The sequence below is a fragment of the Natrix helvetica genome, assembly GCF_964273705.1.
Source record: "Natrix helvetica genome assembly, chromosome: 1".
NCBI lineage: Eukaryota > Metazoa > Chordata > Lepidosauria > Squamata > Natricidae > Natrix > Natrix helvetica.
The window spans coordinates 341,826,576-341,840,683 of NC_138548.1; the positions used below are offsets into that span (position 1 = coordinate 341,826,576).

General features: G+C 45.0%; 1 protein-coding gene across 2 annotated transcripts in view; it reads right to left on the bottom strand.

Annotated features, from left to right (window-relative positions):
• Nucleotides 1-2,830: 2,830 nt before the first annotated feature.
• The window catches only part of MTMR14 (myotubularin related protein 14), a 136,184-nt gene continuing 124,906 nt past the window's right edge, over nucleotides 2,831-14,108 (bottom strand). For both annotated transcript variants that reach the window (XM_081945171.1, XM_081945170.1), the window contains one exon: nucleotides 2,831-3,296. In XM_081945171.1, coding sequence (XP_081801297.1) covers nucleotides 3,119-3,296 — 178 coding nt within the window. In that variant the 3' untranslated portion in view covers nucleotides 2,831-3,118. The remainder of the gene's footprint in view (nucleotides 3,297-14,108) is intronic.

A 14,108-nucleotide genomic window follows, 5' to 3' on the forward strand; every position in this document is an offset into this window, starting at 1 on the left:
GCCGGAGGAGTTAGCCCAGCGCTCGCTCTGAACGCTCGCTCAAAGCCATCCAAGCGGGAGGTGAAGAGTAAGAGAAGGGATCTGGGGATCGGAAGTCCGCCCTAGCTGGGACTTGGGACTTTCTGGGCGACTGCGATAAACTTGGGGAAGAAGAGAGACGTTGTAGCTGCTGCTCCGGTGTCTTAAAGATAGAGGCAGAGCGCGGCTGAGTTTTGGGAACGGAGTCTCTTCCTGGGAACGGCAATTCTCGTTTATTCGGAGGGCAGGCTGCCCGCTTAGCCAGGATGCTGGCACACATTAGGATTACTGTCTGATTTATTGCAATTGGTCCGAGGCCACGATGGGCAAGGGAGCTTATTCTCAATTATGCTGAGGAGGGCACCCTTGAAGAACGCCATAGCATGCATGCAAGGCTCTGGGCTCGCTCAGAGACGGAAGTTCAGTTTCATAACTAACATGTTCGAATTGACTGTTGGTCCTGGATTCCCTCAGTGTCACAGCGGTACATCAACCAAGTGAAAAATAACGGGCTTGATACAGAATCAGCATTCTGCCCCAGCCCCTTTTATGAACCCCTGTCAAGTTTCTTTTTCTTCTTTCCTTTCCTTTTCCAAGGTCCCAATTCTGCTGTGGGTAATAATTACCCTCCATTAAAGGCGGGGAAAACGCATGTGATTCTCCTGCAATAAAATACACGTAGTTCTTCTGGCAAAGGAAGCGATTCCAGCTTCAGCGTGAGGTTTGATTTCTTTTGCTTTTTAATAACTTAACATCATGCTGCTTTTGCTCAATCACCTCATATTAAAGTTTAGGGGGTTGGGAAACATAGCATAGAAAATTCCTGCCATTAATAAGCTTCATTACCGAGGCTATATAAATCAAGAGGAAGGAATAGACTGATTGGGTCATCAGGAAAGAATGTGACCTGATTTCATCAGTGGCTCCATCTTAGGAAGAACACGGCAGCAGCTTTGTCAGCCTACACCTGGTGCTCTCCCATGAATCTCACTCTGCGTGATCTATGGTAAGGGACTTTGGGAATTGGGCTTAAGATACAGAAGGATCTTGACAAACTTGAAACTGGGGACTATCTAACAAAATGAAATTCAATGGTGAAAAGAGTAAGGTTCTGCATTTAGGCAAGAAAAACAAATGCACAGGTACAGTATAGGTGGTACCTTGCTCAACAGTAGTAACGGTGAGAGGGATCTTGGAGTCCTAGTGGACAACCATTTAAATATGAGCCAGCAGTGTGCAGCAGCTGCCAAAAAAGCCAACACAGTTCTAGGCTGCATCAACAGAGGGATAGAATCAAGATCACGTGAAGTGTTAATACCACTTTATAATGCCTTGGTAAGGCCACACTTGGAATACTGCATTCAGTTTTGGTCACCACGATGTAGAAAAGATGTGGAGACTCTAGAAAGAGTGCAGAGAAGAGCAACAAAGATGATTAGGGGACTGGAGACTAAAATATATGAAGAACGGTTGCAGGAACTGGGTATGTTTAGTCTAATGAAAAGAAGGACTAGGGGAGACATGATAGCAGTGTTCCAATATCTCAGAGGCTGCCACAAAGAAGAGGGAGTCAAACTATTCTCCAAGGCACCTGAGGGTAGAACAAGAAGCAATGTGTGGAAACTAATCAAGGAGAGAAGCAACTTAGAATTAATGAGAAATTTCCTGACAGAACAATTAATCAATGGAACAACTTGCCTCCAGAAGTTGTGAATGCTCTAACACCGGACGTTTTAAAGAAGATGTTGGATATCCATTTGTCTGAAGTGGTGTGGGGTTTCCTGCCTAAGCAGGGGGGGGGGTGGACTAGAAGACCTTCAAGGTCCCGTCCAACTATGTTATTCTAATTAAAAAATTACGATTGCAGTCTGAAACCTCTTGAGGGCCATACACTATCTATGGATAGAGATATCTATAAGTCATCTACTCCAGCTATCTCAGAGGCGTTGGACTTCAAACTCCATAATTCCCCACCCAGCACAGGCAAGGTAACTGCAATCTTGCATCTCTGACAAATAGCAAATACAGAGAGCTATTCCAATTAAAAAGTGCTGCTTTACATATTAATACATCATACTGTTACAGCAAGTTTCTTCTCCGGAGTTCCAACCAAATGGGAGGGCAGTTCAATGCTCAGAAGCAAGAAAAAAAAAAGAGAGAGAGCATTTATATTTTACTTTCCCCCCCTTTTAAATGTGAGACCTTATACTCAAGGCAGAAAAAAGCACTCTTATCTAGGCTAGCATTAAAATATAATTGATTTCTTCAGTGGTACAGGAAAGGCACTAGAGAACATGCTTCCTGAAAAAAATCTCAGCTTTCATGTGAAGCAAAAAAGAAAAAAAGAAAGCAAGCATTATTTAAAAGCAAATGGGTATTGCCTGCCGAGATTTCGGCAGCCGCAATAACAGCTAAATCAGATTTTCAGTGAGTGGGATGACATAGGAAGAGTTCCATCGCTACATGATTAGCAATCCCAAAATAAATTATGCCAAATAATGAAATTGTAGAGTTAAACAAAATAGGCAAGCTTGACTCACAGGTACGGAACTATGAACGATCAAACTAATGCGATCTAGATTTCTTGGTGCCAGAACTCCTAGGTTGCCTAGAATTGGAGATAATTCTGCAGCTGATCTGAAGAGCCCAAATGAACCCCTGAACCTCCATTAGCAGCTTCTTTGTTCACCCCAAAGAACTCACATTCTAAGTAGCATTTTTTTAAAAAAATCTTCAGAGCCATTCCAGGCCAAACTCAGAACAGGACGTAGGTAAAGGGGAAGCAAACATACACACAAAGAGTCAGAACGAGGAGGTTTTGACACATTTTACTGGTGATTTGTCAGTGCTTGCCAAGTCCTAAAAGACTGAGGAGAGGACCCCTTGTTTCCAGTGGAAATCAGCCCAGCTTGAAATAACACCAGTCAGTCAGATGGACCCAGAAGAGCTGGATGTCTGGCAGCCGTCTAGAAGATGATCTGGCAGCCAAGGGCTCTGACACAAACCAGGAGCTGGCACTTGGGGGGGAGGGGGGGTCACATGGCTTTGAGGTTCCTTCACCTGTGGGATTAGACAGTGTGGTAGGCGGGCAGATGAAATGTCAAAGGACACTGCTTCCTCTGAGTCCTACGCCCCGAACAAATTGCTCCAGGAGGCCCCCGATGGCTCCCGATGAGCTTGGCGACACCAACTTCAGCCCCACAGTGCTGTTGTAGGTAGACAAGAACGTTGAGCGCACTTCCTGAAGCCGGGATTCCCTCTCGGTCAGAGTCACCAGCCTGTAAGAATAACAATAATAATGTTTAAGAGGGTCAAAAAGAACTTCACATAAAATCCATACGCTGATCGTACACCACTGTGCCACTATCCTATATTATTTCACAGGGGAGGTGGATATGGGGTTATAGCTGCCTAACGGGGTCTCAACCCCTGAAATGGGGTGGGTGGGTAGGTGGGTTTCTGGTTCACAGCTCCGTCTCAAAACATGAGCTCACAATATAACAGTTGCAATCTAGAGATACTGATGTAGCTCAGAAGATAATTAACTATTCATAGTTATTTCCTAGACCTCTTATGGGGAAGAAGAGACACAGAATTGTCATGATGCAGGTGGCTTCTCCATCATTTGTTTTATGCACCTTGATGCATAATTAAATGGAGTTTATGATCAGGAGATGGTCCAAAAGCAGAAGCTGAAATTCCCCAGGAATACTGTCCTGTTTCTGGGTTTCTTTTGGGTTTTTTTCCCCCCTGCGATGCCACCACTACAATTGAGAGGGGTTCGAAGAGAAGAGAATCCGCCTCTGCCTATGACTTGAGCTATTCCTCCCCCTCTCTCCCCCAAAGACCCCTGGATTTTACACGTCGGATTAGGAAGAAGTTGCAAGCAAAAGGCAACACAGGAAGTGGAAAATGAAAGCTGCTTTGGGTGGGCATGGGTTAAGCCTACTTTGGAAAAGTCCTTCTTTTTTTAAAAAAGAAAAGAAAAGCACAGATACACGAGGAGTCGAGGAGAATGTGACAGCCAACAAGTTGAACCCAGAAATTGCACGTCCTTGACCAATTACTGCTCAGTAGGAAAAGCCTCCTTCCCCCAACCTTTCCTCTTGCTTGCAATTTGCCACGCCGGCCCCACAGGATTCGCATTCCACCTGCCCTCTCCTGCTGCTGAATAAAAAGAGGAAGCAGTGGGGGGAAAGGCAGTGCCCCCCTCCTCCAAACAAATCTGTTGCCTCCTTCCTCCACCCTCTAAGGGAACACTCTTCAGGAGACAGGAAGAGCGACTCGTGCTCCGTCCTGCTGGCTGAGCTTTCATCCAAGAACTTTTGGGATGAGACCTGCTGGCCCGTAGCTCCAATATTTGCCACGCGCGACTCTTCTTCCCTCCACCAGGCTCAAGTTGGGAGCATCCTTTCCAGAGTGGGAGGACTGAGGAGGAGGAAGGGAGAAAAGCCCAAGGATTTCCAATTGCACCTCAGAGCATAAATCTATTCCCTCCTCTCTGCCATTCTGTGAAAAGCCAAGAACCACAGGAGAGGTTCTGCTTTATGTGCAGTAAGGCCACGGTTTCCCCTCGGTGGCCTGCCTCCTCTCCACCTGATCTATGTACTAATGGGGGGGGGGGAGGTGGGAAGGGGGAGGAAGAAAAGCAAGCAACTCATTCCAGATGAGAGAAACGCTAAGGGAGATTACAGTTCAAAGGCATCTGTTCTAAATGTCTTAAGAAGGGGAGGAAAAATAAACATCTTTTACTGTGTTTGAAGATGCAGCTCTCCCTTCTTTCTCTCAAAGAGAGAATCAGGCCTTCCTCCCAAGAGGTCATCCCAAGGGTATGGCACCAACCTGCCCATCAAAAATTCCCTTTCATCTCCCCAGTGTTTCGCAGGCTAGAAACCGGCACTGTTAATTTGAATGGAAGCAGTAGAAAACCACCCACTGCCACCAGCTTCGAGTCCGGAAAGAGCAGCGAGAGGATACGGTGGAAGGCTTGGATTAAAAAACAAAAAAAACAGAAGTCCAAACAGAATGGCAGCCAACTGGGTTTGCTATTTATCCTGTCAGCTTCACAAACACAGGAGTCAGGAGAGAGAGAAAGAGAGAGACAGAGAGAAAGAGAATGCGAGAAAAGGAATTTATTTTCCAGCGTCCCCATCGTGACTGCAGGATTAGCAGATGGAACTCCCTGTTACAAGATGAAACGTCTCAAAACAGAGATGGTATCTCTCTCACGTCACCAAATCCACTATTCTAATTCAAGGGCCTACTCAGCAGCTACAACCGAGCAGCCCAAATTCTTTGCGTTGTCTTCCACTAAAACCAGATGTCAATGTCCATAAATAATGCCTCCTTTGCCTATCCCAAACCCATTTCATAGCCTCTGTTAGGGGGATGCTGTGGCCAAGAAGATCTTGGTCTGGTTTCAGCTCATACCTCACACGATATGGGGTAAACAGGATGGATGGAAGACAATCCATTCCTGACTCATCACCTTCTAGCTACACGCAGCTACCCTCGAAAAACCCCTGGAAATTTCAGCTGGACCAAAATAGGGTGGCCCACATGCTCATTGGCCAGTCTCAAAATAACATGCGACGTCACTGCTGCATTGGTTACCAGTGTGTCCCCAAATGGAATATGCATGTTTGGTTGCTATATAGCAGTGATGGAGAACCTATGGCACGCATGCCACAGGTGGCAAGCGGAGCCATATTTTCCGGCATGGCACCCCTCAGCTCCGACATGCTGGCCAGCTGATTTTCAGCCTTCCCGAGGGCTTCAGGAAAACCTCCAGAGCCTGGGGAGGGTGAAAACTCCCCCCCCCCAGGTGGGGGGGATCATGCACATATGCGTGCTATAGTGCGCACACACAATTTTGGCACACCTTTAGAAAAAGGTTAACCTCTGCTATGTAGCCTGGAGTTTGGGTAGATACACCAGACCACCTTGACCAAATAAATTTGGCCCACTGAACCCTAGATAGGCAGAGAGCACTTACTCAAGGTCTCCCCCTTTCAAGGAATATGATGGAACAGGAGGAGATTCCTGTAAAGCAGTGTTTCTCAAACTTGGCGACTTTAAGTCCTGTGGACTTCAACTCCCAGAATTCTGGGAGTTGAAGTCCACAGGACTTAAAGTCGCCAAGTTTGAGAAACACTGCTGTAAAGGTTTCCTTCCTAAATAACAGCCTATCTCCCCCAAGCTGAGAACGGCCCATTCTAGAAAATTGTTAAGGCCTTCTGAGACCTTTGAGTCATATGCCCGGCAAAGTTTTATTATACACTATATTGCCAAACGTATTCACTCACCCACCCAAATAATCAGAATCAGGTGTTCCAATCACTTCCAGGGCCACGGGTGTATAAAATCAAGTACCTAGGCATGCAGACTGTTTTTACCAACGTTTGTGAAAGGATGGGTCGCTCTCAGGAGCTCAGTGAATTCCAGCGTGGAACTGTGATAGGATGCCTGCCACCTGTGCAACAAATCCAGTCGTGAAATTTCCTCGCTCCTAAATATTCCACAGTCAACTGTCAGCTGTATTATAAGAAGGTGGAAGTCTTTGGGAACGGCAGCAACTCAGCCACGAAGTGGTAGGCCACGTAAACTCGTTCAACATGAGTGTGTGACCTCACAAATGCGCTTCGGGAAGAATGGTCCAAAATTCCCATAAACACACTCCTGAACCCTGTGGACAGCCTTCCCAGAAGAGTTGAAGCTGTTATAGCTGCAAAGGGTGGACCGACGTCATATTGAACCCTATGGATTAGGAATGGGATGTCACTTACAGTAAGTTCATATGCGAGTAAAGGCAGGTGAGCGAATACTTTTGGCAATATAGTGTATTATTTTATATGCAATCAATCGAATAGAATATAGCTGGAAGGAACCTTCCAACCCCCTGCTCAAGCAGGAGAACCTATACCAGTAATGGCGAACCTTTTTTGGCTTGCGTGCCAAAAGTGGGGAGTGCAGGGGATCACACGTGGGTGTGCCACACTCATAATGCAATGCGCAACACCAGTGTGCATGCGTTCATGACCAGTGCTCCCCCCTTTTTTGCATGCTTTTTTTGCCCTCCCCAGGCTCCACAGGCTTTATAAGTCATTTCTGGTTTGTCCGTAGGGCCGTTTTTAGTCCTCCGGAGCCTTCAGGGAAGCCTCCTGAGGGTCCCTGAGGGCTCCGGAGGACTAAAAATGGCCCTACGAGCAAACCAGAAGTTTCAGCGACGGCTTCATGCGCACTGGCCAGCTGACAGGGCAATGCCTCACGTGCCCTGACAAATGGCTCCGCGTGCCGCCTGTGGCATATGTGCCATAGGTTTACTATCCTGGTCCTATACCATTTCAGAGCAATGGCTCTTCAGTCTCTTCTTAAAAACCTCTAGTGATGAAGCATCCACAACTTCTGGAGGCAAGCTGTTCCACTGGTTAATTGTTCTGACTGTTAGGAAGTTTCTCCTTAATTCAGGTTCTTTCTCTCCTTGATTAGTTTCCACCCATTGCTTTTTGTCCTCCCCTCAGGTGCTTTGGAGAATTCTTTGTGGCAGCCCCTCAAATACTGGTCCTTCTCTTCACTAGACTAGCCATACCCAGTTCCTGCAACCGTTCTTCGTACGTTTTAGTCTCCAGGCCTTTAATCATCCTAGTTGCTCTTCTCTGCACTTTTCCCAAAGTCTCAACTTTATAACACATCATAAAATACATAACACATTAAAAAGTATCATATAATGAATCACCTCCAACACACACACACACACTGTGTATATAAATTATTGGCTAGAATCCAATCAGATAGAGGCAGAGTATCAATTTAATAAATCAATAGAAATAAAGATCTATCCGCCCCCAGAAGTTTTTCTCTCCCCCCCCCCCCACCACCACAGAAGAAAACAATTTCTCTTATTCACACTAAATACAGCATCTGTTTTCCAAGCACATTTCTTCCTTCTGGGGCTCTCAAAATCTCTAATGAAACTGATTTGTAATCGGGCATTCACCGCAAAACTTTGAATGCTACAGAATCTGCTTCTGTTTTTCACCGTTATGGCTTTCATCAGAGCCCATCTTCTCCTTTCAAGATGTGCCTGGAGAGAAACCTATCCACCAACTGACCAAAACGATTAAACATAGGATGGTGGGTTCTAAGAATGTTTTGTCAAAATGGTCTTCTTAGGGGCCACAAGATGGTTTTTCGCCTAGGCAAAACTACACCTCTAATTCCAAAACTGAATTCATCACTCCAGATAGGGGCTGGCCTACAGGTAAAGTACATTGTAAGGCAATTAGGAAGGATTCCTAATTTACCAAGAGTACTAATGGACCTTCCTGAACTAAACCTCTATGGAGCGGGTATGAGAGTAAAAGCAAAAATCCCAAAGAGGTAAATTTACAGAGAATCCCTGACCTAGGACCGGGATGGCGAACCTATGGCATGCGTGCCACCGGTGGCACACGGAGCCATTTGTCAGGGCATGCGAGGCGTTGCCCTGTCAGCTGGCCAGTGCGCATGTGCGCGCTGGCCAGCTGAGTTCAACCTTTTTTAAAGGCATTTTTCGCCCTCCCCAGGCTCCAGAGGCTTTATAGAAGCTTGGGGAGGGCGAAAAGAGGCTCCTCCCCTGGAGGCCCTCCAGAGGCTTCAGGAGCTTCCCTGAAGCCTTTGGAGCGCAAAAAATGGCCCTATGGGCAAACTGGAAGTTCAGGAACGGACTTCCAGTTTGCTCGTATGGTCGGTTTAAGCCCTCCGGAGCGTTCAGGAGGCTTCCCTGAAGATTCCGGAGGGCTTAAACCGGCCCTAAAAGCAAACCGGAAGTGACTTCCGGTTTGCTCGTAGGATCGTTTTTTGCCCTCCAAAGGCTTCAGGGAAGCCTCCTGAAGGGCGGGGGGCTTTTTTCGCCCTCCCCAGGCTGGTATAAAGCCTCTAGAGCCTGAGGTGGGCCAAAAAAGCATGCAAAAAATGGGGGGTAGCGCTTCTCATGCACGCATGCGCACGGGTGGTGGTGGTGGTTGCATGTTGCATTATGGGTGTGGCACGCCCGTGCACGACCCCCCTGTGCGCCCCCTCCTTATGACACGTGAGCCAAAAAAGGTTCGCCATCGCTGACCTAGGACCACAATTAAGCCCAAAACCTCCGTTGCTAAGCAGGACAATTGTTAAGTGAGCTTTGCCCCCCTTTACGATCTCACTTGCCACAGCTGTTAAGTGAATCACTGCAGTTGTTCAGTTAGTAGCATGGTTGTTCAGTGAATCTGGCTTGTCAGAAAGTCTCAAAAGGTGGCCACGTGACCCCAGGATACTGCAACCATCATAAATACGAGTCAGTTGCTAAGCGCCTGAATTTTAAACACGTAACACATACCCCATTCCTCTGAATATCAATACAATACAATAGCAGAGTTGAAAGGGACCTTGGAGGTCTTCTAGTCCAACCCCCTGCCTAGGCAGGAAACCCTATACCGTTTCAGACAAATAGCGATCCAACATCTTCTTAAAGACTTCCAGTGTTGGGGCATTCACAACTTCTGGAGGCATTTTCTGTTCCACTGATTAATGGTTCTAACTTTCAGGAAATTTCATCTCAGTTCTAAGTTGCTTCTCTCCTTGATTAATTTCCACCCATTGCTTCTTGTTCTACCCTCAGGTGCCTTGGGGAATAGTTTGACTCTCTCTTCTTTGTGGCAACCCCTGAGATATTGGAACACTGCTATCATGTCTCCCCTAGTCCTTCTTTCTATTAAACTAGACATACCCAGTTCCTGCAACCGTTCTTCATATGTTTTAGCCTCCAGTCCCCTAATCATCTTTGTTGCTCTTCTCTGCACTCTTTCTAGAGTCTCCACATCTTTTCTACATCGTGGCGACCAAAACTGAATGCAGTATTCCAAGTGTGGCCTTACCAAGGCATTATAAAGTGGTATTAACACTTCACGTGATCTTGATTCTATCCCTCTGTTTATGCAGCCTAGAACTGTGTTGGCTTTTTTGGCAGCTGCTGCACACTGCTGGCTCTTATTTAAATGGTTGTCCACTAGGACTCCAAGATCCCTTTCACAGTTACTACTACTGAGCAAGGTACCACCTATACTGTACCTGTGCATTTCATTTTTGTTGCCTAAATGTAGAACCTTACTCTTTTCACCATTGAATTTTTTTTAGATACTGCCCAATGTTCAATTTTGTCAAGATCTTTCTATATCTTAAGCCTATCTTCTGGAGTGTTGGCTATTCCTGCTAGCTTGGTGTCATCTGCAAATTTGATGAGTTCCCCATTTATCCCCTCGTCCAAATCATTGATAAAGATGTTGAAGAGTACTGGGCCTAAAACAGAACCTTGGGGTACTCCACTGCATACTTCCCTCCATGTAGATGCAGTTCCATTGAGAACTACACGTTGAGTACGGTTGGTCAGCCAGTTACGAATCCATCTGGTGATGATGCTGTCCAACCCACATTCTTCTACCTTATCTAGTAGTAGGTTATGGTCTACCTTATCAAATGCCTTACTGAAGTCTAAGTAAACTATATCGACGGCATTCCTCTGGTCCACTAATATCATGTGAGGACAGGGTGTGCTTTCAAGTATAGTTGTTGTTGAGTGTTGGTGAACGCTGCCATGTCACCCAAAACGTCACAACATGTCAGTTTTGGCACGTGTGTCATAGGTTCACCATCACTGACCTACCGTATCCTGCTGGATTGGGATTGCAGACTATAAGAAGTCTAGGAGTTTAGTTCCAGCTCAGTTAAAAGACACCAGTTCGGGAAGACGGACAATGAACGTTATCAACCATTCTTCAAGGCGGGTCTCGGCACATTCTCTGATTTCAACCTCGGCACAAACTGACCTACATCATCTCACTTAAAAGGCTTTTCAGGAACAGAACATTTTTTTTCCAAGCTCCATGTTGTCGGTTCAAGGACAACGGAGCTGCTACTGATGCATTTCCCACATCTGTCTTCCCAGTACTGGCTCCTTGAAAAAGACTTGCCATTCAGAACACAACAGCTGCTTTCCTCCATGCAAGGCCTAGTATTGTAAGAGAATTACAATACTGTCGGCTTAAAAAGATTGGGCGGGGGGTGGGAGTAGTTTTTTTAAAAAAAAGAGAGAGAGAGAGAGAGAGAGAGAGGGAGAGAGGGAGAGAGAGAGAGAGAGAGAGAGAGAGAGAGAGAGAGAGAGAGAGAGAGAGAGAGAGAGAAGGCAGAATGATGCCTTTCGGCACACTTTTTTTTTAAATGGAAAGACATAAAGTGGCTTATGAATCAGCTATGTGGGACTTCGGAATATGGTTCTGAATAAGGACACCATGTCCTGATAGCATTTTGTTTACACCAGAGGCATCTCTTTGCCTGAAAACAGAGGCTAAGAAGAAAGGAGCGCCAACTACTTACTCAGTGAGCACATGCTCTCCAACTTGCAAGCACCAAGGGGGACTAATGGACCCTCTAATGGACTTCAACATTTCCCACCCATTCCAGATTAACGTACCCTGCAAGAATATTTAAGGGGAGAATCCTGCAGGCATGAAAACCTTTAGGTTTTATAAAACCTTAATAAGATCACACTGCATCCAGTTTATACATTACAAAAAAAGAAAAGAAAAGAAAAGAAAAGATGTTGCATTCGCATTAGAAAAAAAAAAGATGTGGAGGCTTTGGGGAAAATGCAGAGAAGAGCAACTAGGATGATTAAAGGCCTGGAAACGAAAACATATGAAGAACGGTTGCAGGAACTGGATCTGGCTAATCTAGAGAAAAGTAGGACCCGGGGGGAGTGGGGGGATTTGACAGGGTAGCAGTTTTCCAATATTTCAGGGTCTGCCACAAAGAAGAGGGGGGGGGTCAACTTATTTTCCAAAGCACAAGAAACGAGGGATGGAAACTAATCAAGGAGAGAAGCAACCTGGAATTAAGGAGAAACTTCCTAACAGTGAGGACAGGAAACCGGCGGAACAGCTTCAGAAGTTGTAGGTGCTTCAGGTTTTTTAAAGGAGGTTTTTAAGAAAAGACTGGACAGCCCCTTGTCTCAAATTGTATAGGGTCTTCTGCTTGAGAAGGGGGTTGGACTAGAAGACCTCCAGGTCCCTTCGAGCTCTATTCTGATTGAATGGTTAGCCATCACCTCCTCTTTGACTGCTGTTTGCCCCAAAGAGCCTCTTGGGAATTCAAAGTTTCTCCTATCTTAGCTTAGTTCTGTCTCAGAATGCAATGGAAATAATGGCTTCTTTGTTTGACATCTTAGTCAATAAATAGAAGCAGGCTCACTAGCAGCTCTTCGGTTTGCTTGCCTATTTAGGTAGGACAGTGGAAACTCCACATAGGCTCCTGATCCCTAGCAGTTTTTCCAAATCTTTCCGGAATTTCAAAGGACTGAAAGAAGACCTTCTGAATGTAGCTGGATTAGATCCATACTTTCCTTCAGGAGCCAAAGGTGATGGGCATATAACATGCATTCCTAACATTTTCCTCTCACAACTGTCAGTGAGATTGGTTAGATAGCAAGACAGACTAACCCAGTCATCCATAGCTGTGGGTGGACTTAAAGTAGGATTAAGGACTTGAAGGCTCATACTTTAACTGCTGCATTTCGTTAGTTCTCTGGGATCAGCTACTCGAATCATATCTGTGCTCTACAGAGTGACCAGAATATCAACAGAAATGCCAACCCTGTCAAACTAAAGGCTTCAAAGGGGCTTTCTGAAACCTTGTAAGGTCCATACATTCCCTAGGAAGAAATACTGCATTTGGTTTTCTGTCTTCTATATGTATAAAAATGGCTGTGTGTGTGTATGTTCCAGCATAACTCTGGAACACCTCGAGCAATTTCACCCAAACTTGGTACACAGATGACTTACACTCTGGAAACAAAACTGTGGGGGTAAGACACTCCTAACATTCCTTTGGGGGGGGGGGGGTATGATACAGCCTGTTGTGCTTTCAAATGGCTTCTAATGTACTGCCATAAAATGGCTTCTACTGTACAGCACAGTGGAGTTGCCATGGTAACGGCTTCACAGTACTCCACAAGGGGGCTCTCTCTGGTAAGGGGGAAATTCCAACATTAGAAATTACGTTTGGTCCAGACATTTTCCCCTTATAAAAAAACACCTGAACAATATTGAGTTATCAGCTAGTCCTCTATACAGAAAATTAAAGATGAAAAAAAATAATATTCTTATTTATTTCACTCACTTTTTTCTCCTACCATAGCATCTGGCTCACTGTAATCCTAGCATCTTTGGTAGAAATATTTTAAACCCAAAACAAAACTTATGGATTCCAAGACTTTCATTTTGAGATCAGAACCTAATATTATTTTTTGATTTCACATTGGAGCAAAAGGTAGATATTTTGAGTGGTGGTGATTCGAGCGATGTCATAGAAAACAGATTTTAAAAGGGGATTCCAACTTCAACATGTGCCATTTTGAATATTCTGCCTGATATTAAGTTTTGGAATCAAACACTGAACCCATTTTAAGTTTTGTTTTAATGGAACTCAGCAAACTCAACCAGAAGAAGGTTTTGAGTTGCATTTTGTTCTGTGCTCAAACAAAAACCTTGTTTTTCAATGTCATGCACCTCCTTAGCCTGATCCTATGTCAATCTGCACATTATTTCCTTTCTTCTTATTTGCTTGAGTTTGTGGATTGCTTTAATCTATGCAGTTAATAATTCCTCAATACATGAAATCTGTGTGAATTTTCCCCCAGCCTATGCCCCTTTTGGTGCATATTTCACAGGATATAATTTTTTTCACAAGTATTTTTTTCTCCTGCATGTTTACACACACTTTCCTCAACACATTTTTTGCGCCTATCTTTTTAAAAAAAGATGTGAACAGCATAAAAATACTCAAAAGGGTGGGTTTGGGTCTGTAAGTTTGCACACAGGTTCAAAGGTGTGAATTGGGGACATTCACATGAAAAAATGGAAACCAAACTATCAATGCTAAAGCAGGATAATTAACAAGAGTCTAAATAGGGTTCAACCGGACTAGGAGAAGGATCTTGCACTCTCCTAGACCATCATCTTCTTTCCAGGTAAATAATCCAATGCTAAATTGTTGGGTTAATGATATACTGGAGTACCTTA